Raw genomic sequence first — 25,639 nt, 5'->3', positions numbered from 1 at the left:
ATTCTTCTCCAGTTTTGGTAAGTTCTTTTTCTTTTTCTTTGATAAACAATTCTAATATTCTTTTTTTAAATATATATTTTAAAAAATTTCCCTTGATTTTCTAGAATATCAGTAGAGAAAGTGAATAAGAAAGACCTGAGCAAAGACTAATTTGATGATCTTCTAAACGGAGTTTGGCAAATCTGAGGGTGGAAAGACCCACAGGATTTGTTTTTGGGTACTTAGATGTTATATACTTGAAAGATCTATAGTTGATGTTTACAAGCTGTCATTTTGTTTTTCTCTTATTTGGGATAATCTTACTTAGAATTTCTCTCATATCTTCAACTTTCTCAAGTATATATACATTCGCCAAATTTTTATTCAAATTAAGAACAAAGTTTGTTTGTTGTCTAAAAGAAATGGAGGATGATCAAAACCTTGGTAGTGATGAATCTATTTCCTCTGGGCCTTGTATGGATTCTCACCTCAACCTCAACAACATTCAAAATCACCATGAAACTACTTCTGCCAATTCCTCTAATGTAAGTTTTAAATTTCAAGAGTTAACAATAATAGTTATTTACCAGATTTTGGAAATTAACTTGGTATCCCACCTTTTTATTCAGTTTAATATTCCCCAAAACTAAAAGTAATAATTAAAAGTTTGAAATTTTAGAGATGTTTCATCCTAAAATTTCGATTTATGGTTCTTACGTTGGTTAAAGAAACGGTCAAATTCATATAAGTTAAATATTATGATAACTTCTATAAAAAAAAGTATTTTCTTTGGATTTCAAATTTTGGATTGTTTTTTCTACTTTGAGCAAAGAAGTAGTTTCTATAAAATTTAATTTCTGAAACTAAATCAATAGTTATCCAACATGTTGATTAAGAAAACATGTGACATTTTTTTAAAAATTTAGACCTATTCAATATACTTTTCTTCTTGTTGAAGGGTTTTCTTTAAAAAAATAAAATGAAATAAAAAAGTTTTTGTTGATTTTAAAAATTTTGGTCAGTGTTGTGTGTATTAATTAATAGAATGAATTTTGTAGATCACTTAGCATGCGTTTCGCCAACCCACATCCCATCAACATTACTCATCATCCCTCTTTGTTTCCTTATCACAGCTTCGTAATTAATTCTTCATGCATCACACCCCCACTTTTATTATTACTATTTTTCACTTTTCTTTTAATTGTTTAATAGATTAAAAAAATTTGTTTCAATTTATTTGGTCTACTTTCATGGATAGTAATTTAGTCTTTAAAAAACTCATCAAAAATTATATCTCAATTTTAATATAAACTTTGTATTTTATTAAAAATATTAAACAGCTCTCATTAGTTTATTAAAAGAAAGAAAAAAAATGCCATTCAATCTTAATACTCAGAAACAATTGTTACAAAGTAAAGTGGTAGTTTTAGAAAGGTTAATGTAGTAAAATAGATTTGAATATATGATTTTAGTCTTACCAATGAAAAGGGTGTGGCAGGGTGGTAGATCAACCCTAATTAGAAGATGGCAGCAGCAATCACAGTCTCCCAATCCCATGCATTTCAGGTATATATAAATTCTGATATTATGTTCATTTGTGTTTTACTCCCTAATCTTATTATCTCTTTTTCTGTTTAGTTCCCATCTTTTATCGAGTTCCATTTTATTAGTCTCTTCACATTTTTCTAAGTATACTGTTTTCTAGGTCTCTTGTGAAGCTTTAAATTGGTTGAAAACATGCAAATTATAGCTTACTCCCGATATCATCTTTTAGTGAAAAAAAAAAAACTAAATAATCATTTCTAATTTCGTTTCCAAATTGTCGTTTAATTTACCTTTCCAAAATTTTCTTTTAGTGATTTTGTTCTATGGTGTGTAAATAGTTTGTCAATTGTCCGTATTTTAAAAAATTCATTACACTTAATTTTTCTATGAAATATAAATATTTTGTCAAATCTTCTATTTTTTACAAATTTCTTCAATTTAAATATAAAATAACATATAACCATAATATAAAATAACATATAACCATATCTATATAAAATTTTAAATATTTAAATTTAAAAGATTAAAATAATATATAAATTTAAATAACGAAGGATTTAAAATCCAGTTTAAAATCCAAAATTAAATTAAAGATGTAAGCACGAAAAAACAAACAAAAAAAATGTAGCTAAATAGAAAGGATAATTTAAAATTAAATATGAAATTGAAAATCAAATAATACATAAATCTAAAGATTAAAAAAATCAAAATTTAAAATTAAATTAAACATATAGATATGAAAAATAATAAAGAGAGAAAAAAATATTAAACATATATGAAAATTTAATAAAAGAAGAAAAATATACAAAATGATCCATGTTGGAAATTGAACTAAAACTTGGAAGACAAAAATGGTTTTAACGTGCTTTTCCTACCAATGAGCCAACCAACAATTATAATAAAAAGAAAATGAAGTGAAATAAAAGGGAAACATAACCCCGATTTTCATAATTTCTCATTTTTTGTCTAATTTTTAGAAACGTGTCTTAAAATATGATAATGAGAAACAAAAACAATTATCAAACACATTTGTTTGTTAAAAAATGATAAATTAGAAACAAAAGAACAAAAAATAAAAAACGGGATCAAACACGCCTTGAAAGGTAGTTTCTTTTTATTTTTGTTTCCATTTTATTTGATTCCAATGCTTATTTACTTTTATAATTGGTAGTTGGCTGGTTGGGAGGGAGGCATTCTTATAAACATGTTTATATGTTATTTTAAATTTTTAAATTTATTATTTCTAGTTTCATCAAAACTTAGCTAGATTTTTACCTTATATAAATTCTTTTACTAATATAATATTATTTACGTGAAATTGAGTTGAATTAGATAAATGAATTCGATCAGAAATAATATTTTAAATCAAAATTTAACAACATATTATTAATAAAATCTATTGTAATTTTAACAACATATTATTAATAAAATCTTTTGATACTTTTTAGTAATTTTGGAATGAGATTTTTGTATATTTCATCATGCTCATGTTCCATAATTAATTTTTTATATTTTAATGAATTCTGTATATATTTTTATTTTAATTTACATAGTTAAATTATATCTAAACTAAAAAATAACACAGGACTTTAACATAGAAAATGAAAAAGAAGAAAGGATTATGAAAGGAGTTTCTATTAGTGTTTCAATTTTCCAAGAAACAATAAACAATAACAGTTATCGTTTAGTCTCGTTTCTTATTTTTAAAATGAAAAGAAACAAAAATTATAATATAATTATTAATTATAAATTTAGATTGGGATACAATTCCATAAATTTTAAATTTGTATTTTACACTATATTGTTGGATATCTTTTACAGTAATGTCAAGTGTGATATGATTTAAGCAAATGGTATAGAAAAAGGAAGGATGGGGATAACATATTAAAAATAGTGGATTAAAAATGAAAAGTAATATATATAAATTAGAGAGTGAGTTAACAAAACTAAAACTAAAATTAAAGAAAGAAAGAAAAGGAAGCGGAGAAAATTACAATAACAAGAACGTAAGTTTAACTTCATGAAGTAATATTAGTTAGAGATAAAATATAAAATATTGTTAGAAATTTTTTCTTTTATTAAACGCCAAATATTTGTAGAAGACAAAATGTGATTTTCTTTCGTTTATTTTAGATACATTAGTCAGTCCGGATATAAATTGATTTTTAAAAATTTCTCTTAAATTTATGAAATAAATCTTTATTTCATTCATAATTTAGTAGAGATACAAGCCTCTATATAACTAAATAGAAATACACTTAAGCAAATAATATCAAAACAATATCTACACAATAATATGACCTAAAAATAATCTTATCACGTTATTACCCTCCCTCAATCTTAAGGTTGAAATCACAAACTTGAGTTTGCTAAAAACTAAGAAATCTAGAATAGAATTAGAAACGCACGAAAAACAAACACAAACAAGCTAAAACAAACTTTAAGCAAAGCAAAGGAAAATGGAGTAGAATTGGAATAAGACAAAAGCGAGATCTGAATTATGCCTTTCGTCGGGATCGAATGGAAGCAGAGTCGGAGCAGGACGAAAGCTGTCATCTGATCGCACTGGAATGGAACGAACTAAACCATAGTAGGTGAAGATAAGCATAGCTTTTCACAATAGACAGATGAACAAACACAACCAAAGATTCGTGGTGGCGAGCAAACGGAGTCGAATTCGATCGGAGCAAAGCTGACGGAGCATCAAAACGTGGATCTGAACAAAAACTAATAGATATGGAACCGGTTAGGTTTGCTTCAGAGACCTCGTCGGAGATCTAGAACAAAGGTGGTTTAGTTCGTGCGTCAGTAAGAGATTGACAGAGATCTGCTACTCGTGACAACTGGAGAGGGACAACGAGTTATAGCAGCAGCGGATTAATAGAGGAAATCCGAGGAGCTGAGTTTCATGGTAGCGAGCTTCACAAATAGAGAGCGAACATGGAGGCGGCGAAACTGGAAGAGATTGATGAGAGGCAGATGAACAGATGGAATGACGACGTCGTTCATCGGTGGGCGGTGGTTTCAAAGGTGAGAAGAGCGGAGATGCACATTTGTGAGAGGATTCATTTGCGAATCTGGTATAAATCAAATGTGGGTGGAGGTACTACAAATCTGTGTGGATTAGAGGTCGACGATGAACAGAGAAGAAGATGCGTAAATGGATTTGAGTGATGCCTGAACTGAGAACAACAAACGGAGGACTTCGTTGTCGGTGGGTTTTACAACAGAGGTAGCTACGGCAAATCTGAGAAGAGAAGGACGTGAAGAAGTGGAAATCAAACATGAGCCGCCATGGAACGCGAGTTGTGAGACTGGCTTGGAGACACTGTTTACCGCGGGAGACGAAGTCAAGGTTGATAGAACTAAGTCATGCATAGCGGAAAAAGAATCGAATTTCTACCCTAATTGCCACAATTAACATGTAACCATAAACTAATCAAATTAGGGTTTTAAGAAATATTACCTTTGAAGCTTTCAAAAGGTTTGATATCTTCTTACCAATTCTAACCGAGACCACCGCTAGTACTCAACTGCTATCCTCTAGACAAAGAACCGGGTTGTGGGACCCAATTTTGGTGTAGAAAGTAATGGAGATAAAATGGGATTGGAAGGTTTCTTTTTTCTTTTGTTGAGATGATGAAAATGATAAAAGAGGCAAAAGTTCTTCAACATTTGAAAACACCTCTATTTATAACCTAATTACATGCAAAAATGCATGCAATTCATTTGCCAAATCTCAACACCTAATGTTCCACTAACAATTAGTGGAACTTAGTGGGCTAGGTGTCTATATCTCATATAGCCACATATCCCACTAAGAGTTAGTGGGATTATCCAACAAAATGTTGGATTTTCCCACTAACTTAGTCCAAGGGTAAAATGGTCATTAGATATTTCTAGTCAAAAGTCAAACTTTGACTTTTCTTAGTCAAAAGTCAATATTTTGACTTTTTACCATTTTGTCCGTCTTGACTAATTCCAACCTCCCGAGCATGAATCCGCATTCATTTTTCCAAAATTCAAATCACATTTGAATATAAGGCCGGTCAAAGTTTGACTTTTCAAAGTCAAAAGTCAACATTTTGACTTTTTACTATTTTTGACCAATTCCATCAATTCCGAGCTTCTTAGTATGAATCCGCATTCATACTTATAGTATGTAAAACATAAAAGCTCTATTTCTAATTAGAAGACCGACGACTATATCACTATATTTGTCGGTTTCCCTTTCTTCTCCCAATTCGAACAATTCGACTTATTTCATCACACTGTTCTAAGTTTAATCCATATGAGCTAGCAGAGGAACCTAATGGACCTATAGATCATGGGCTCCAACGATTCAAGATTAACTAGCTAAACTCTTTTAAACCGAGTTAATCAACATTCGTTAACTAACGGGTCATTCCACTAAAGTCCCGTAGTTGCACTCCCCTCACTATAGATATATTTGTGTCCATTTGATAAAACCATAATCAGTAAGTTAATCCTTCACAGGTTGCTCGTAACCTTGGCTGGGTCAAAATACCGTTTTACCCCCAAGATTACATCTTGCTCCTTAAGTCCCACTAATCCACTATTGAACAATTGGTTTAAGGTTCAACCTATAAACTTAATCCCTCTCGGGCCAATGAGAGGGTGGGCCCCTTGTTCAAGACTTGGATTCAGTGCTTAAGAGAACAACCTATCTACTAACCCTAAAGCGGGTAGGAGTGAATTCCATCTTGTACCCTATGTTCCCAGCTATCCACCCGATCTTACCCCTGAAATGGGAGGCTTATTGGGCCAACGCTGATGAGCTGCCCTCACCTATGCAGATCTAAGGATAATCTCGTGTGAACAGGAGTTCATAGTTAACTCAGGATTAAGACTAAGTTACCTAGGTCATCAATAATTGAGATAGTCAGTTTTAAACAGTAAACGGTGTTATAACGTAAAAATGACTAATTCATGGTTCAGTCTTATGTAAACATTTTACATAGGATGCCCCCACTTTCATGTCTCTACATGAACGATTAGGATCACCTCGTTTGTACTACAAAGTGGGCCGCATCCATAGTTTCTCTAAATAAGGCGCCCAACCTTTATTTCATATACTATAGACTATTTAGGCTATATACTCGAACTTGATCCACGTTTATGTTTACACATAAAGTTCAAGTTTATTCAAAAATAGCCTTGGAACTTGATTTATTGGATTTAAGATTATAATATTTAATTTCTCAATAACAACTTTATTGAACAGAATATGATTTACAAACTACGAGTTTTAGGACAAAAAATTCCAACAAAGGTCAGAGGAAGTTTGGCGCCGGAGAAGGTGGCGTCGAAAAAGGTTGAATTTCTGAGCGAGGACTTCATCGGATCTGGGGCAAGGGCTTCTTCAGCTGGATTTTGTTGGATCTCCTCATCAAGCAATGGATCTCGTCATGTAAGACAGATCTAAGAATTGAGCGTCAAAATTTGAGGGATTTGTAAGATAGATTGAGCGTTAGATCTGAACAAAGACAAGTTGAAAACCATGCATGAATGACCGATTTAGACGAAGACGAACGGAGAAACGCCGACAGAGTGGAAGGCGGAGTTAGATTTGCGACAGACTGGTGAATGCTCGAACAAACGGAATCTTGGGTCAAGAACGAACAGGAGAACCGACTGGTGAGGAAATGTTGAAGAAGACCGACGGTTTGCACAAGAGGAGGGATGATCAGATTTGAAACATTGAGGATGGTTCTGCCTCCGTCGACCAATGATCAACGGAGGCAGGGAACAGGATGTGGAATTCAAATCAAAGTGACAGCTATAATTGAAAGAGATAAGACTTGGATACCACGTTGATTTGAAATAAATCTCTTTCATTAATAATTTAGTAGAGGTACAAGCCTACATATAACCAAAAAGAAATATACTTTAGGAAATAATATTAAAATAATATCTACATAATAATATCACCTAAAAATAATATAATTATGTTAATATCTTAATTGGTAATGTAAAAAGATAGGAATAAAAAGAAATACATTGATTTAAGGTGGTGTGATGACAGTGGAGGAGATCTTAGATGTTAACCTCTCATGATTTTTTTAGTATCTTTAGTGTGTGATGCTATAAAGAATGACTAAAATAGTTTATTTAGTTATTTAAACCTCAAATTTAACGTAACGATCATCATCTAAAAGATGAAGAAAAATTAAGAGAGCGCTTGGGATAAGAAGTGACTTCTAATAGTATGAGAATTTATTATAATAATCTACGTTTGAGTGCACAACATTGTTTCAGCTTTTGTCGATATTGCTTCCTTTTATGGTGGTTGCTATCAGAATTTTTGCTTTGGTTTGACCTTCTACTACTTTACATGGCAAATATTTTGAGCTTAGTGAGAGAAAAGGTAAGAAGAGGAGAAGATGAGAAAAGGAAGTGAGAACATGTATTATGATAATATTGGACTAGAAAATCCTAATCCTATTATTATGATAATACTAGGGCCAATAGTTTATATTCCAAATCTAAACGATTTTTTTAAAGATTATTTGGTATACATTTAGATTTGGTTATTTTTTATACCAAATCTAAACGATGTTTTTTCAAAATCCTTTATATTTGGTAGACTATCTTGAACAACCAATGTGATTTTTTTAAAAAAATAGATATTTTATATTTGGTACGCGATCTTGAACCAAATAACAGTTTAAAAAATAAATAAAAGAAAGACGATGAAAATGAAGAACAAATCTAAAATATTTTAAAAATGGTAGCTTAATAGGCATTTTCATTTTATTACACGATTGCAAATATATTTATGAAAATTACTTATTTAAAAATATATTGTTTTTTTAATAAAAAAAATAATGGTTCCCAACGTCAATATTTTAAATTATTTTTTTTCAAAAATAATAAAAAGAAATATCCTAATTTTATCAAAATTAGTTATTTTAAAATTAGATGTAAATATAACAAATCTATTTTTAAAATTCTTTTGTTTTCTATGTGTATATATCAAAGTATTTTTTTTAAAAAAAAATTATTTTTTAAAAAAGTTAGTGAATATATCAAATTATATTTAAAATAAAAACAAGAGGTCTTTTAAAAAATACAACAAACCAAAATATTTATATTAGAATAATTTCGAAAATGGAAAAAACCACAAGCACATACTCGAAAATACAAAAATGTCTCGTATTAATTTGCATGCAGCATGTAATATATTTGAGAAACGATAGTTTAGATTTGACTATTATCTAAAAGATTATTTTAAGATTATTTTTGTTACAAGACTGTTTAGATTTAACACACGATTATTTAATTTAATTGTTTAAATTTGGGTATCCAAATCTAAACGATTATTTGGTATGCAATCATTTAGATTTGACACAGGATCGTTTAAATTAGGGTAGTCAAATCTCAAAGATACTTTGATCATTTAGATTTGATACACGAACCTTTATATTTGGAACACGATCATTTAGATCATTTGACTTTTTTTTACATGGTCGTTTACATTTGGCAATTATCCAACAATTTTTACAATATTTTATATTTGGTATACGATCTTAAAAAACAAAATAACAGTTTGAAACAAATAGCACGATGTTGAACCAAATAACAGTTTGAAATTTTTTTAAAAAATTAAAAAAGAAGAGAAAAAGACTGAGAAGGAAAAGAAAAATTGCAAAAGAATTAATATGAAAAGGAAGCGCAAATGGAAATGTTTAAAAAAATTGCCGGAGAAAGAAAAAGACGGTGGAAAAAAAAATATCGCACAACAGAAAAAGAAAAAAGCTAACAGAAGAGAAAAAAGACAATGATAAGGAAGGACAAACCTAATTTTTTCTTTTAAATGGTAAGTTTAATGGCTTTTTAATTTTGTTATCTGAGTTGTACATATTTTGTCAGTTTGTTATATTTATGAAAATTAACCTAAAACCAGTTTAAACACGAATATATCAAAAGGGACATTTTCAAATATAATATAAAAAAAATTAAAATTATTTACAAACTATAACAAAATCATCAAATTTTCTATAGCTCTTTAGAAATTTTTTGTTATACTTTATAAATAGTTTCAATTTCTTTGCTATTCATAACAATTCCTCTATATCAAAATCTATTTTTTTTTCCCTTGGACACTAAATAATAGGAAAAAATGAGAGTTATTATTATTATTACTAATACAAAATTACATATAATTGTCATGAAGGAAAGTATTAAAACTATTTACAAAAGAAAACAATAAAATAAAATATGTTACATAAAGTTTAATAGACGTTTACTATATTTTATAAATAGTTCTAATATTTTGCTATTTTTGAAACTATATAGTTAATGAGTGAGAGACAAATGAAAAACAAATGTTTCTCCTTATAGCTTCATTTAGATGGTATAAATAGCCTAAATGGATCAAAATATAGCTTCTTTTGAATAGTAAGTATAACTATAAATAGAAAAATGAAATAAAATATTTACAATAAAATGGTAGACATTGATACCTAATAAACTTTTATCATAAGTCTATCAGTGTTTATTAATTTCTATTATTTATAAAATCTAAAATTTTAATATAAATATTTTAGCCGTTTTGTCTATTACAATAATTTCCTTCTTAACATATCACTTCTACAATTTTCCATTTAAAAAAATTTATGTGCATATGAAAATGAAAGTTCTCGGTTTCCCTTAATCCTATAATTGAGTTATATAAAATTTTATTTTAGTATCACATTAAAATTGGGGCTTTTTTTCAAAAATATAATAAATCGATAAAATATTTACAACGTATAGAACAATTCTAAAAATGGAAAAGCCCACAGGTCCACAATGAAAAATATCAAAAAGGCTTCCGTCAACACTTGATTAATCGACCACACGTGGACGGTTAATCTTTTTCTAAACAATCGTGTATTACAATTATGATACTCAATCGTGTAGTTCTTTTTTAACGATGGAGAAAAAGACTTCAAATTTAACGATCGTGTTGACCATGATAAATGATCGCTTTAACTATGGTAAGCGAGCGTGTAGTCCAATGTAAATGATCGTTAAAAACTTCAAATCTAACTATCGTGTTGACAATGTTAAACGATCGTGTTGATTGTGAAAAACGATCATGTGATCATGAAAAACGATTGTGTTGATTATGGTAAATGATCGTGTAGTTCAGTGTAAACTATCGTTAAAAACTTCAAATCTAAACGATCATGTAAACTATGGTAAGTGATTGTTTAAGTCATGTTAACACATGATTGTATAGTTCATTTTAAACGATGGAAAATGTCTTCAAATTTAAATGATAACGTTAACCATGATAAACAATCGTTTAGTTCATGTTAAGTAAAATGATATTTAAACGATCTTGATATTCTTAAATATAAGAAAGATAAAGTAGTTTCAAAGAATTTTGATGAAAATGATAAAGATGAAATAGAAGATTTAAACTAAAGGCCAACATGAGTTTAACTCAATTGACACCTATTCTTGTAATCAAAAGGTTTCGGGTTCAAATCTCCACCCGAACATTTATTACAAAAAAATATTTTTAAATCATTCACTGACTTTATATGTTTTTTTTTTTTTTTTTGTTATCCTAAATATTTTTGGTTTGGTTACATTTCCTAGATTATAATTGCCTCTTTAATTAATTAAGTAATTAAATTTTAATTTGTTAATATTACACATAATTTTTTAGGCTGCTGTTCCCACCAACAAATTTGCCCTCATCATGAACAAGAATTCAACAGAAAGGTCAAACATCTAACCCTTCCTTTAGCTAATATATATGCATATTATTGAGTAATCAATTAACTTATGTTTAAGTTGATCATATTTACTTTTTAAGTTTTGTTAGAGAGCTCGAGATGGTACTCCAACACATTGCATTGTTAGAGAGTATTCATCACTGGAACCTTCTATACACATCCCGGTAACATAATTTATAAAATTTTGTATTTACAAACAAAAAAAATTAGCACTAACTTTTAACAAAATCATCTTAAATAACAAAAATTCTAAAAATGTTTATAAATATAACAAAACATTACAACATATCTATGATAAACCACCATAAACTAATATTTATATCATAGATATAAACATTAATTTTATCTTGATCTATCTCGATGTATCACAAATAGACTGTGATGTTTTGTTATATTTTTATAAATATTTTGATTTATTTTACTATATTTAAAAATAACTTATGACACACAAATTGTAGGGTGAAACTGGAAATGATGGAAGAAGGAAGAATCAATCCACTCATATTTTGCCTACAATTGCTAAAAAGAAAAATCCTTTTGATGACGGGTTATTTTCTAATAAAATAGTAATTGAAGAAAATTATCTTTTTAATCTCACAATATAAACCATGAAAATATTTAGGTTTTAGAACCCGTTTGATAATGTTCATGTTTTCTATTTTTGTTTCTCATTTTCTAACAAACATACGTGATTAATATTTATTTCTATTTCTAGTTCTCGAAATTTAAGAAACATATAAATTTAATAATCATTTCTATTTGTGGTTCTCAAAATTTAATAAAGGTTTCTAAAAATTAAACAAAAGTAAAGAAACTATTTGAGTTCAGTCCCCATTTTATTTGATTTTCGGGGAGAAACGTTTATATTTTTACTTTTGACTTAAAATATCTCAAATCTCAACTTTCATGATTTTATTTTATTTCTTTCCTTTATTAATATTTTTATATTTATATGTTTAATATTATTTAATTTACTTCTTTATTCCTTTATTAATATTTTTTATTAATCTCTCATATGTATGTTTAGTACTTTTTCTTTTGATTTATTTTAATTTTTCAAAAGAAATTCAAAGAACTGTAATTTTAATTTCTACAGTAACTAATTCAATTAAGCTAATTGATAGCTTCAATTTTCTACTTATATATAATAAAAATGTCATTATTTTCTCAGGCTTACAAGCTCTCTTTATGATATAACATTTGAAGAAATCGGTCTACCAATCGATCCACATCTTCGCCTCTTTTTCCCCCTGTAATTTCTTGTTTTCATCATCTCCTACTATTTTCTCAATCATTTGATGTGTATTTATTTTAATTAAAGTTAAAATATAATGTAACTTGTAAGTTAACTTGAGCATATAACTCAAGATTATGAGAATTTTGAACTTTTACTAGTCAAAGAAGACCGATTAAAAGTATAGATTCTTTATCTTTTGTTTACTACTCTTCAAAGTTCTTATTTGAAGGGTATATAACACAATATTACTAGAGGAGTAGTGATGAAAATTTGAATAACTTTACTCCATTCCAATGAGATACTTTTAAGATTTTATTTATAGTGCATAAATACTATTTTAGAATGTGATAAAAATGAAAGTAAAGTACTTTTTTCTGATTAAAGTAGGAAGAATAAAGTTAAGTTGGGACTGTTTAAATACATATTTATTTTTATACTATTGCAAAATTAGTGATATAGATGCTTTTCAAATTTTTCTATAAGATGACAATTTAAATTTTATATCATTTATATGACACAAGGAAAGATTTTATGTAATACATACATATACATATAGATATATACATGCATATATACACATACCTACATAAAGATTGAGAGACAGAAGCAATGGATTTAATTTAAGAAGAAAAAGATTGAAGAGAAAGAATATGATGGCTAATATAGATATGGAAGGACCATAAATGATACATTTTCAAAAGTGAGTTGGCAAATTTATTAGAATTTGTTCATAAAAATGTTTGATTGGTTTAGTTTCGATCTTAAAATTTCAAAAAAAAAAAAAAAAAAAAAAAAAAAAAGAGAATATAATCTAAACGGTTAGTCAAAAACACATATTTGTTGAAGTTATTATATTATCTCCCTGTTTTAAATTGTTTCTGTACAACAAATTTTTGTAACTAAAGTAATAAGAGTGGATTTATATTTAAAAATAAATTAACTTTTCATATTTTAATTTTGAAATAATAAATTAAAATTAAATTTAGTTATGAAAACACAAAATTTTAAAAGCATTTATTTATTGTTTGAAAGAAAAAAGGAATTACAAATAGTTAAAATTATTTAGAGATATTTATAGAAAAAAAGAAGAAGAGGAATAAAAGTTAGGGAAGGGTGTTGAATAGTCAAATGTGGTGCTAAATTGGTATCAAATTTAGGGGTTTGAAAGGGTGGGTAGGTCAGATATTGAACAAAGGACTAAAAGCGGACCATGTTCAACATCATCCGACGTGTCGGCTGTGGGCTCATAAAAGTAAAAAGAACCTCCCAACGATAACTAATAGCCTCTCTTTCTATATCTTTTTGTTCCTTTTCCTTATTTTCCACGTGGCTTAACTATAATATTAACTCACATCAACATTTTATATCTAAGATTTTTCAAAAAATAAATTTATCTACCAAGTAATATTCATCCATTAAAGGGAAACAATAAAGGACTTATTCCCTTTTTACTAAATATATATAAAAATAAACTCACATTCATGCGTGGCTGCAATCTCCACGGCAGTTTTTGTTTCATCCCAAAAATAGGAAATTTTGTGGGTTCATTGTATGTGGTCATCCTTTCGTCATTTTTATTTCCCTTTACATTTATATATATACACACACACATAAATATCCATGAAATTATTTTATAACTTAAATTCCTCAGTCATACAACAATGATCTTTCAAAGACAGAAACATTTCTGACCTTCAACTGTGGGGAAGAACAAGGAAAGATCAACAACAGCAGCAACCAAAAAGGTTTGCCACATAAATCTACTAACTTTTCCATTCCATTCCAAAACAAAACTCTTCTTCCTTTTGTTTTTTTAATGTTAAAAAGAATCTCTTCTTAATCAACAGATAATCAAATCTTAAACAGCTTTGAATAAAGGAAAAAGGCATCTTCTTTTTTTTATGAGAGGCACAACAGGGGACACAAGAAAAAAGGTACTTTGTAAAAAGAAAGTATAACCTCACTTATTATTCTTCTAATTCTTTTTCAGTTACATTGTGAGGGATGATGACAATCAAAATCATATATGCCCATTTCCAGGATGGGTATTCTTTAATATATTATGAGTTTGATCAATGTTCTTGAATTTTAGTACCCTTTTGGAGAATATATGTCTTTTGTTTTCTGTTTGAGGGAATTGATGGAAATTAAACATTTTTGAAAGGTGCATTGTAAGCCTCTAGTGTCGGTCTCAAGTACAATTTAGTGCTTGTACTTCAATCAAAAAAGCAGTATGATTATTATTGGGATTAATGTTAATGGTACGTTTGGAATGACTTTGCTTACGTTAAGGCTCTTTTGTGGTTCTCAGGAAATAAAAAACAATATATATAAGTGAAAGAATTTGTCTAGTCCTTCTTTCTATCTTTGTATGTGTGCATGCGTGTATAAGAAAGAACTCGGCTACTAGTTTCCACATCCAAACTTTTTCTCCGCATTTTCACTAGGGGTCAGTCTTTTCCTCCTTGCCTATATTATTTAAACTACAGTTTTTCAATTGTATTAGATATAGTTTGAATTGAATGTATATACAAAGGCAATCTCTGTTTGTGTATCCGTGTCCATCGGTTTCATTTGGATTCTTGCGTTTTTAACAAGTGTTCCACAAATTCAGGTGATAAATTGACAGTACAAATGAGTGACGAGAGAGAGAATTCAGTTGATGAAAAACTTGAAACAAAGGAGATGGATAACAGAAGTTTGATTCCAGATGATCAAGCACAGGATGAGCGATACATTCACAAAGTTGGAGTTCCTCCAAAGCAAAAACTCTACAAAGAAATCAAGTCTGCAGTGAAAGAAACGTTTTTCCCAGATGATCCTCTCCGTTCATTCAAGGATCAAACTAAGAAGCGGAAATTTATACTCGGCATCCAAGCGGTTTTCCCGATACTTGATTGGGGAAGAAATTATAATTTGACTAAGTTTAGAGGAGATGTTATTTCTGGATTAACAATTGCTAGTCTTTGCATCCCACAGGTATAAGTTCTACACTTTCATAGGGAATTGTCACAATTTTAACATTTAAAACATTATTGATTATACCACTAGCTAATGACTGATATCTTGCATTATCAGGATATTGGGTATGCCAAGCTTGCAAATTTGTCTCCAGAGTATGGTTTGTGTAAGTTTTTATGTTGTCTATTAACGCCTGACCATGCTGCTTATTAAAGATTTTCTTGTGAGCCTAATCTCATTCTTTGTCAAACTCTTGTAGACTCCAGTTTTGTTCCACCATTAATCTACGCAATTATGGGTAGCTCAAGAGATATAGCCATTGGTCCAGTTGCTGTTGTTTCTCTCTTGTTGGGGACACTGCTTCAAGAGGAAATCGATTCTGCTACAAATCCAAAAGACTACCTTCGGCTAGCATTTACAGCTACATTTTTTGCAGGGATCACACAAGCCACCCTTGGAATTCTGAGGTGATTCAGAACTTTCTTTATACACTCGTTAGTTTCATATGTCTTGATATGTTCCTATGAAATTGTCCGCTCAAGTTCCACTTCATCAAGTGTAAATTTAAACTCTGGGAACAGGTTGGGATTCCTTATTGACTTCTTGTCCCATGCTGCCATTGTTGGCTTCATGGGAGGAGCTGCCATCACCATTGCTCTCCAACAACTCAAAGGCTTTCTTGGCATAAAGAAGTTCACAAAGAAAACAGATATTATCTCTGTTATGCAGTCCGTATTTGGCTCAATGAGACACGGAGTGAGTTCTGCTGATTGTAAAATGAAAATTTATCAGCTTCAGCTCATTTGAGTTCCTTTCTCACTGAATACCTTGTATACTTTGTCACAGTGGAACTGGCAAACAATAGTGATTGCTACAACCTTCCTTGGATTCCTTCTATTTGCAAAATACATGGTGAAGTTCCTTACTTCCATCACCAATAATATAAGAAAGAATTCATCTATTTCTCTCCTGCCCCTCTTCTTATAATTGTTCTCAATGAAATGGAGCAGGGAAAGAAGAACAAGAGGCTCTTCTGGGTGCCTGCAATTGCTCCACTTATATCTGTTGTACTTTCTACCTTTCTCGTCTTCATAACTCATGCAGATAAGGAAGGAGTTGCAATTGTAAGTATACAAATTAGTACTATGTCTGCTAAGATTGACCATTTTACATCTCCTTTTATTAATATGTATCATTTTCTAACTTGTAAAGGTGAAACACATAGAGAAAGGAATCAATCCCCCATCTGTAAAAGACTTATTTTTATCAGGCCAATACCTTCTAAAAGGGTTTAAGATTGGTGTCGTGGCAGGAATGGTGGCACTGACGGTGAGCCAACTCTAAATCCCACTCTACTGTTGGAAGAAAGTTTAGTAGTTCTTTGTGTCCATGTTCTGAATCTTTTATTTGATCTTTAGGAAGCCGTTGCGATTGGAAGAACATTTGCTTCAATGAAAGACTATCAAATAGATGGAAACAAGGAAATGGTAGCAATGGGAGTCATGAATGTTGTTGGTTCAATGTCTTCCTGCTATGTAGCAACAGGTGAGAAAAGAGAAAAGTAAATGTATCAGAATAAAGTCTCGTATGACTGACAATTATCCTAACTACCTTGTCTGTGTCCATATCATTTCCTGCAGGATCATTCTCTCGATCGGCTGTAAATTACATGGCTGGCTGCCAAACTGCAGTCTCTAACATTGTGATGTCCATTGTAGTACTACTAACCTTGGCATTCCTCACCCCACTTTTCAAATATACTCCTAACGCGATTCTGTCTGCTATCATCATATCCGCTGTGATCAACCTGATCGACTTGTATGCAGTGAAACTGATTTGGAAGATTGATAAATTTGATTTTGTTGCTTGTATGGGAGCCTTCTTCGGTGTCATCTTTTTCTCTGTTGAGATAGGCCTTCTTGTTGCGGTAAATAATACTTGCCTAGCTTCATCTTAAGCTCCTGAATGTCGAAACAGATTTCTTATTTATACTAACTTCTTTAGTTATTTCCTTTTTCTCTTACATTTTGTAGGTATGCATTTCCTTCGCCAAAATCCTTCTACAAGTTACCAGGCCAAGGACTGCAATTCTCGGAAAGATCCCGAGGACGACTGTTTACCGAAACATACTACAATATCCTGAAGCAACCAAGGTTCCTGGCCTTTTGATTGTGAGAGTTGATTCGGCAATTTACTTTTCCAACTCCAATTACATCAAAGAAAGGTAACAGATAGATGAAAGTCACCTCAAGCACCCCAACATTCTGTTTTTCACTTATTTTAATCTATCTTGCTGTTCCTAAATTTGAGATCTAAGAGAATACAACTTGATAAGCAACATGTTTTTGTAAATATTGAGAAATGATGCTGAGGTTCATTGTCTTTACAGGATATTGAGATGGCTGGTTGATGAGGAAGAACAAACGAAAAAGTTATACCAGAACAAAATCCAGTTTCTAATAGTTGAAATGTCACGTGAGTATCTATTTAAAGCACTTTGAACCTAACATTTGAGACACTGTTGGGAATGAAACTAAATACTGTTTGTGTTTTATGCTGAAGCTGTTACTGACATAGACACCAGTGGCATACATGCTTTGGAAGAGCTAAATGGGAGTCTGAAGAAACGAGAAATTCAGGTAAAATCTTCACCTTTTTACAGAATCAGCACAACTAGTTTAATATACAACCAATTCATATAATTTCGGACAACAATCAATATGATGATCAATGAACTTTTTGAAATCAAAACTCCTAACCTGAAGTTATGTTGGTAAATGGAAACAGCTCATTCTAGCAAATCCAGGGCCCGTGGTGATGGACAAACTACACGCGTCGGAGTTTGTAGATTTGATAGGCCAAGACAATATCTTTCTCACAGTTGCAGATGCGGTCTCATCTTGTAATCCAAAGATAATGAACGACGTTTGACAAAGCAAAAGAACAAAAAGTTAGGGACTTGGTTGTTTAACATGAGACAAGATAAGAGGCACTCACCAAATTGAGACGTGTATAGCTCAACGCATACAGTGTTTATAAGTAGTGGGATGCTTAAGGAGGTGGGGTCATTTCCATATTCCAAAAAAAAGGAAAAAAAAGAGAAAAGAAAACGATAAGGATAAAAGAAAGGTGTAAATGGGAAAGTTGGATTGTATTGTGTTCTTGAGTCAAACAAGAAGGTGGAAGATAGAATTACATTCATCGTTCATTACTCAATTATTTTGTTCTTTTCACAGAATGATGTTAATATACCGAAAATTAGAAAATGGAATTGACACAGATTTCATCAGAGACTTCGAAATTGTTTTTAGGATTTGACACCCCTCTCCCCACAAAAAAAAAAAAAAGAAGCAAATTTGTTGATTAAATAACTTCTTTAAGAAAGCAACTGGCGGAAGGCAGTAGCATGAAAACTAAGGGAAGCCCACCACTGAGAATGTGGCCCTAATGAAAAATAATTTTAATCAATACCCACTTGGTCATGGAGTCCAACAAGAAAAGGTACAAAGTAGGGTTGGGGTTTAAATTGCAGGTGAGATTAGTTGTGAAGTGGGGAATGGAAAATGGGGATAAAACCAGTGAGTACACAAACACAACACCACCATCCAGGACTTAATTGTACTGAAACCTATTTTGACCATGTCCAAATCAAATCTAACCCCACTCAAGTTATAGAATTAACTACTCCTCATTAAATTTTCTTAAACTCTTTTGTTTTGACATTGAATCCAGTTTGATGCTGAACTGTAAAATCCAATTCTCGTTTCTTCTTCTTGTTCCTCATTCCTCATTCCTCATTCCTTTCTCTCGCTTCTCTTCCTCTTGTTCCTAATCAGTTTCCACATTTTTTTTCTTTATTTTTCCCTTCCTTTTAAATTCTTCTTCCTCCTTCCTCTACCTATTTTCCCTTCTTTCTTTGGACACAACTTTTCTCTTAATTTTTTTCCTTTGTTTGAATTCTCCCTCTACCTCTTAGCTTTTTTCTTCTTAGTTTCGATCCTTAGGAACAAGAAGGCATAAAGAAAAGAAAAAGAAAAAAAAGAAACAAAAGTAGAGGAGGGAGGAAGACAGAAAGAAATAAAATAAAATTCAAAGGGAGAGAAAATTTGTTGGAGCGTAAGGTCTCTAACATTTTTTAGATAAATAGGTAATTTTGGAAGTGATTAAGGTGTCAATGCCTTTCATATTAATTAGTTTAATATATTTTTGAAGGGACAACCAGGTGTATGGTGATATAGAGTCCACATCCACGTCTTTGCATGTAAAAGTAAGTTGTCTTTCTACTGTTTTTACCTTTCCCTATTTTATCACTTTACCTGTGATTATGTTGATTACAGAAGATTAAAAAACCTCTCCAAGCTTTCTTCTTACTTACTTTCTTTTCTCTGATTCTTTTATGGGTTTCGCTGGTAAGATGATGAAAATGCAGAGAGGAAGAAGGAGAAGATCACACATGATTTTTAAAGTGGTTCAGTAAGATACCTACGTTTATTGTGTTTTTGGAAACAAACTAGTTGTATTTTAGTATGTATGTAGTTTCAAATTAAATGATATAAGGTATATATTATACCGTAAGACTTTAGTTAAATCTTTAGACAAACAAGAAGTTATAACTAACAAATTTTAGCTATATTTCTTTTACAAAATAAAAGATAAGCTATTTTAATAAAGAGTTTCCACAACTCTTAAGATCTCTAGTATTTATTCTTGATTTGTTCTATGATTGTCTTAATCTCCATGTGTTCTACTGTTTACTCTTTGTTATTTTTAATATTGTTCTATTGTTTACTCTTTGTTATTTTTATCAGGGGTGTAAACGAGTTGAGAATCCAATTCATATTTTCGAATTGGTTGAGTTGGCTACTAGAATAATCTGAATTGTATTCTCAACTCTTAAAATATGGGTTATATTTGAAGATAATATGGAAATATAGCAAAAGCTAGTGGAAATAATATTTTTAGCACCTGGGGGACGCATGTATTTATGAATTTTGTTAATCCCAACTCTGCCCCTAATTCTAGGATAGTTCGTAGATTCAAAATACAATGTCTTTTAATGGATCCATCCTAAGGTAAGCTTGGACGAATTGGGGAAATCCAATGTATTTTACAAACCATGTTTCAACATTATTAAATCCTAACTAAATCTGGAGATTTTGTTGCTGGACGAGATTGCAACATTCTTCCTTATAATAACGGGATATATATATCTTTTAGATGCTTAGTTAATTACATCATTATAATATAAATCATTTACTAACGATTTCAGTAGTATATAGTTAAATAATACATAATATATAGAGAAATTTTCAAAAATAACAAAATTTACAAAATATTTATGACCTATAGATTCCAAATACAAGGCAAATGTGATATGCAGAAAACATGTAATTTTAATAAGTGTTGAAAATACGTTTATTTATATTTTTTATTTTTATTGTTTTGTATTTTTATACGTTCATAATCTAAATTTAATATAGAGGAATTTTCAAATCTAGTAAAATGAACTAAAATATTTACAAAATATAACAAAATTTTGGATTTTATCAACGATAGAAATTGAAAAACTTCTATAATTGTCTATCACTGTCACTAATAGAAAAATATCAGTATTTATTATTAATATAATATGAAATTTTGTTATACTTTGTAAATATTTTGTCAAATTTGCCATTTTTGACAATTTTCCTTTTAATATATTCCATTAAGGGGTGCTTGCAAAAATAGCAAAAAAAATTATGATAATAGGACACACGTCATTACATTTTCTAAATTGCAAAAGTAGCAAATTTAAAAGTTATAACTCTCTAATAACCCTCCAATAGCCATATGATAATCTTATGATATCACTAATTACTTATCATATTTGTCATATTCGCAATATGCAAAAAAGATGTGTCATGGGCTATTTTTTGCTAAATATTTTTGTTATCTAATGCAACTTTCCTTCCATTAATATATTGCAGTCACCGTTGATGCTCGTCGAACGTTTGTTTTAAGGAAAGAAAAGGACGATTGTTAATAATCTTTCGTCGAACGTTTGTTTGAAAAGAAGAAGAAGATGCTCTTTCACTAATGCTCTCTGAACGTTTGTTTGAAGGAACGTTTATTTGCAGTCACTGTCAGTGCTCACTGAATGTCTGAAGGGTTTGAAGAAGGTTTCAAATGATTTGAAGCACGATGTACATTTCATCGTACGTTCAAACCGTTGATGCAAAAACCTGAAGAAGACGACTATTTTGCTGTACGTTTGAAGAGTTCTGTTGTACGTTTGAAGAATGCTCGCCAATACTCGTTGTCCGTTTAAAAATCTGTTGATGCTCATCATACGTTTGAAGAATGCTTGCCAATGTTGTTGATTCCGTAAAGGATTTGAACCTTTTGCTGATGTTCGCCGTCCGTTTAAAAATCTGTGATGCTATATGGGTTTTGAAGCACGAGTAAGAGACACCTAATTGCCTCAACTTTTATTTAGAGATTATTTTGATGGAGGTGAAATTGTGCTTTTTGGGGGAAATTAAGATTTTGATGGCTTTTAATTGATTTTATTGTTTTGAAAGAGAAAAAATTAGGGGATAATGTAATGGTTATTTTTGGAGAGATTGAGTCCATTATGGAGCATTATATTTGAGATTTTGGAATAGTTGTATTTTAGATATTAGTTCGTTGAGGACACATATTTGTAGCAGTATTTTTTTTTCATTTCTTACGATTTTGCTATTTCAACGATTTAAATTTAATTTTGCTAAGTTTACTATTTTTCTGATCAGCTATCAAAGTAATCCAACTCAATTCATATATTATGGAATTGGTAGTATGAGTTGTCAATTTATTCATCCACCTCTAACTTTTATTGTTGTTCTATTGATTACTCTATGTTATTTTTATTGATTACTCTGTTCGAGTGCACAAGAGAAGGTTACGGTACTGATTTTCCAAGTTTTACTTCCAAGGTTACGGTAATGGCAAAAATCACTAGAAAGAAAAAGTGAATAGCATTAACAAAAGTTAAATATGCATAGAGGGGATCAACATTTGATAATTAAGGAAGTAAAAAGTTATAGAATGAAAATTTGTTAGAAGTAGATGTGGACTTCATTTGAATGTAGTAAAAACTAAAAGGGACATCACATGGTACGAAATGAGCAGAAAAGAAAAGAAAAGAAAAGAAAAAAGAAAGCTGTGAAGCACATAGAAACACACAAAAAAATAACAAGTACGAACCTAAAATCCAACTGTGCGATCAAAAGAAATGGACAAAGGTGGTGAACGTCGGTGGAGAGCATATAAGGACAGTATGAACATTTGGGTCTCCCCATTTCTCCATTCCCGAATCCACTCTCCTCACATTTTCGAGACGCTTGTCGACTCATGCTTTGCTTTCGAGCTTAATAAATTTGTCTTCCCAATTATAAAAAGTAAGATGGTCGATGGACTAGTTTTAGTTTTTAGTTTTTGGTCAATCTCGATAATATATATAAAAGAAACAATAAACCTTCCAACACTTCCTAAATTTTAGATATATTTCTGTATATACTTCTATTTTTTAAGTTTTAATTTTAATTTAATTCATACGTTTACAAATTTAGTAATTTTACTTTCAACTTTGAATTTATTTTCATCTTGGTCTGCAGATTTTAACTTTTTTAATCTTGATTTAGTGTTCTATCTTTCATAATTAATGTTTTTTATACTATCTCTTGGTAATCAAAATTCAAAAGGTGATCGTTCAAAGTTGAATTAAATTCAAAATTAAAAATTAAAAAATATAATGTTTTAAAACTAAAAAAAGAAAAGAAAACAATGTCACGTGAAAGCTAAAAGAATAACGTGAATATAGGCTTCTTCAAAATGTAATAGTTTTTTTAAATAATTGAAAGTTGGAAAAATTGTAGCGCATACTCTTAAGTTACTCGATGGTAATTATTATTAAGTTGTATGTCAATTTGAAGGATTAAGCTGCTATTACACAATCTAATATTTAGAGTTCAAGTTTTTCTCGATTTTTGATTGATTCTAGTACTTTAGAACGCTTAGCTTCATTCTTATGATCGCATTGTTGGTCCCATTATCTTCTCATCTGACGTTTTATCACCTAGCAACTCTTCTATATTTTTTCTCTTGAAAACTTGTATAATTAGAAGAAAAATGCGAGATTGGCATACAACTCTTTTGTAATCCATAACGCTTAACCTAATCATTTTATCTATTTTACTACGTACTTTCTTTCTATTTTATGCGTTAAGGCTTCATTATTCTACCTAAAAGGCTACAATAACTTATATTTCTACAAGTTATCACCTATGCGGTCTAAGATTAATTTTGAGTAAACAAAAGTTCATAGTTACCCTAAGATTAAGGTCAAGTTACCTAGGTCATCAAAGTCAAAATAATCAATTTTAAAAAGTAAATTATGTTAAAGAAACTATCACATGGTTTGATCTTATGCAAACTCTTTGTATAGAATGTGCTCACTCAGATTTCTCCACGTGAACTATTTAGGATCATATCACTTACTAAATATAAAAGCAGGATGCATATATAGTGTCCTTACAATAAACTGTTCAACCTTATTCTTGTACTATATACCATTTTGACTATCAATTCAAACTTCACCCACTTTTATGTCAATACATAAAGTTCTATCATTCATACTAACATCCTAAAGTCAAAGAACCTTAGTTTATTGGACTCAAAGTTTATAACAAGTAAATCATTTATTCAATAGCAATTTATTGAATAATACCTTAATAACAGCTTTATTGAATAATAGAATAGTTTAACATTCACAAATAATGAGTTTTAGAACATAGAACCCAAAACGATAACAAAATAGTTAGACTCTGCCAAGATGAGTTGAATTCTTTTGATAGTGTGTAGGTTGAAGATTTTTAGGTGCTTGGTGTTTCTAATCCTGGCAGTAGCATGCATTTGGGAGCTTTTCCTTCGTGTAGATGGTGTGCTTCAATGTATGGTGTTTTAAAAATTAACGTCGACCGTTGCGTGTCATCCAATCAAGAAGAGTATTGGGTTAGGGTAATTATGCAAAATAAGGGTAGCAATATTGTTATTGCCCATGTAATTTACAGAGATGTTTCTTTGCAATAGAAGCTTATGAGATTTTTGCCTTTCTTTTGGGGCTCCAAACTGGCTTGGAGTATGGGTGGAGTGTGTTCCTTGTGCAGTCTGATGTCAAGTTAATTCTTAATACCCTTTGTACATATGATTTCTCTTTATCTTCTTTTGAGGTTGTGTATGCAGAAGCCTATGATTTATTGAATCAAACGGGGAAGTTTGAGTTTACATTTTGTTCCCAAAACTTGTAATATTGTCGCACATTTGTTGACCAAATCTACTCTTTTTAGTCAAGTTTCTTCTTACTTGAAATTATGATGTTAGCTAAATACTTTAAATCTATATAATAGATTAACCCTAGATCACTCATGTCAAATTGTCAAGAATAAGTTATATAATGGATTCTATCTCAAGAATTGACGATGACTATAAAATGATTATTGTCTTCCTTAATCAAAACTCTGAATGGCCTTAATGGGATCTGTCACACCCCGTTCCGAGCACCTACTTACTCATCCCGAGACGTGGCATGAAGCTAGTCAAAGTCGAATACCTCTAAAACAACCTCAATTGACCCTTGACATAAATACATGAAACATTTTAACAGTGTAAGCTTTTAAACTTGAAATACTTAAACCGTAGTGTAGTCCGTATGAATATCTTTATAAAACTTAACATGAAAATTGAATTAACTTGAAGATATGAATATTTGAACAATTATAAAAACAACTTAAAACAAGAAAATGTCCTTGCATGAGAACTAAGTTGGCTTGACAGCAGTATGTTCAGCACGAAGAGATCCAAAATTTGTACCTAGAAAGAGAATAAAACATTTGGAAAGGATGAGCTAAAAAGCCAGTGAGTGATGATTTTGTAAAATAAACATACTTAAATCCTTTTCATAAACTTACATAAACATAACATCTTTATAAATTCTTTAAATAAACTCATTTATCTTTGTATACTCTATACCCAGGAAAACTCAATTAAGATAACAAGCACCTTCGGTCTTATTATCCTACCAAACCTCGATCAATCTAGCGGAGCACCTTTGGTCATGCTATTGCATTATAAACTTGATCAAGATAGC

General features: G+C 30.4%; 1 protein-coding gene and 1 long non-coding RNA gene across 8 annotated transcripts; one reads left to right on the top strand and one right to left on the bottom strand.

Moving 5' to 3' along the window:
* The first annotated feature begins 14,131 nt into the window (after window positions 1-14,131).
* LOC101207370 (sulfate transporter 1.3) lies at window positions 14,132-22,214 on the top strand. Of its 7 annotated transcripts, XR_004216203.1 has the most exons (17): window positions 14,132-14,258; window positions 14,361-14,447; window positions 15,128-15,492; window positions 15,592-15,640; window positions 15,734-15,941; window positions 16,056-16,230; window positions 16,321-16,386; window positions 16,485-16,598; window positions 16,687-16,803; window positions 16,893-17,019; window positions 17,115-17,401; window positions 17,508-17,698; window positions 17,864-17,949; window positions 18,037-18,113; window positions 19,687-19,741; window positions 19,889-19,947; window positions 21,441-22,214. XR_004216203.1 is itself a non-coding variant. In XM_031884608.1 (16 exons), exons 3-15 carry the CDS (start codon window positions 15,148-15,150, stop codon window positions 19,705-19,707), a joined length of 1,863 nt encoding a protein of 620 aa, XP_031740468.1. In that variant the 5' UTR covers window positions 14,132-14,258; window positions 14,361-14,447; window positions 15,128-15,147; the 3' UTR covers window positions 19,708-19,741; window positions 19,904-20,178. The 7 variants fall into 7 exon arrangements, 6 of the variants coding, with proteins under 6 accessions (XP_031740468.1, XP_031740467.1, XP_011653827.1 ...); XM_031884608.1 differs by lacking the exon at window positions 21,441-22,214 and having other exon boundaries at window positions 19,904-20,178; XM_031884607.1 differs by lacking the exon at window positions 21,441-22,214 and having other exon boundaries at window positions 19,889-20,178.
* Window positions 18,005-18,602, bottom strand: LOC116403452. The gene is made up of 2 exons (XR_004216204.1): window positions 18,472-18,602; window positions 18,005-18,373 (listed from the first exon to the last, which is right to left on the bottom strand). It is a non-coding gene; the product is annotated as an uncharacterized LOC116403452 (long non-coding RNA).
* Window positions 22,215-25,639: the final 3,425 nt, after the last annotated feature.

Source organism: Cucumis sativus, chromosome 4, assembly GCF_000004075.3.
Source record: "Cucumis sativus cultivar 9930 chromosome 4, Cucumber_9930_V3, whole genome shotgun sequence".
Lineage (NCBI taxonomy): Eukaryota > Viridiplantae > Streptophyta > Magnoliopsida > Cucurbitales > Cucurbitaceae > Cucumis > Cucumis sativus.
Note: the sequence above shows the minus strand (reverse complement) of the source record. Positions and strands in the feature narration are given on the sequence as shown.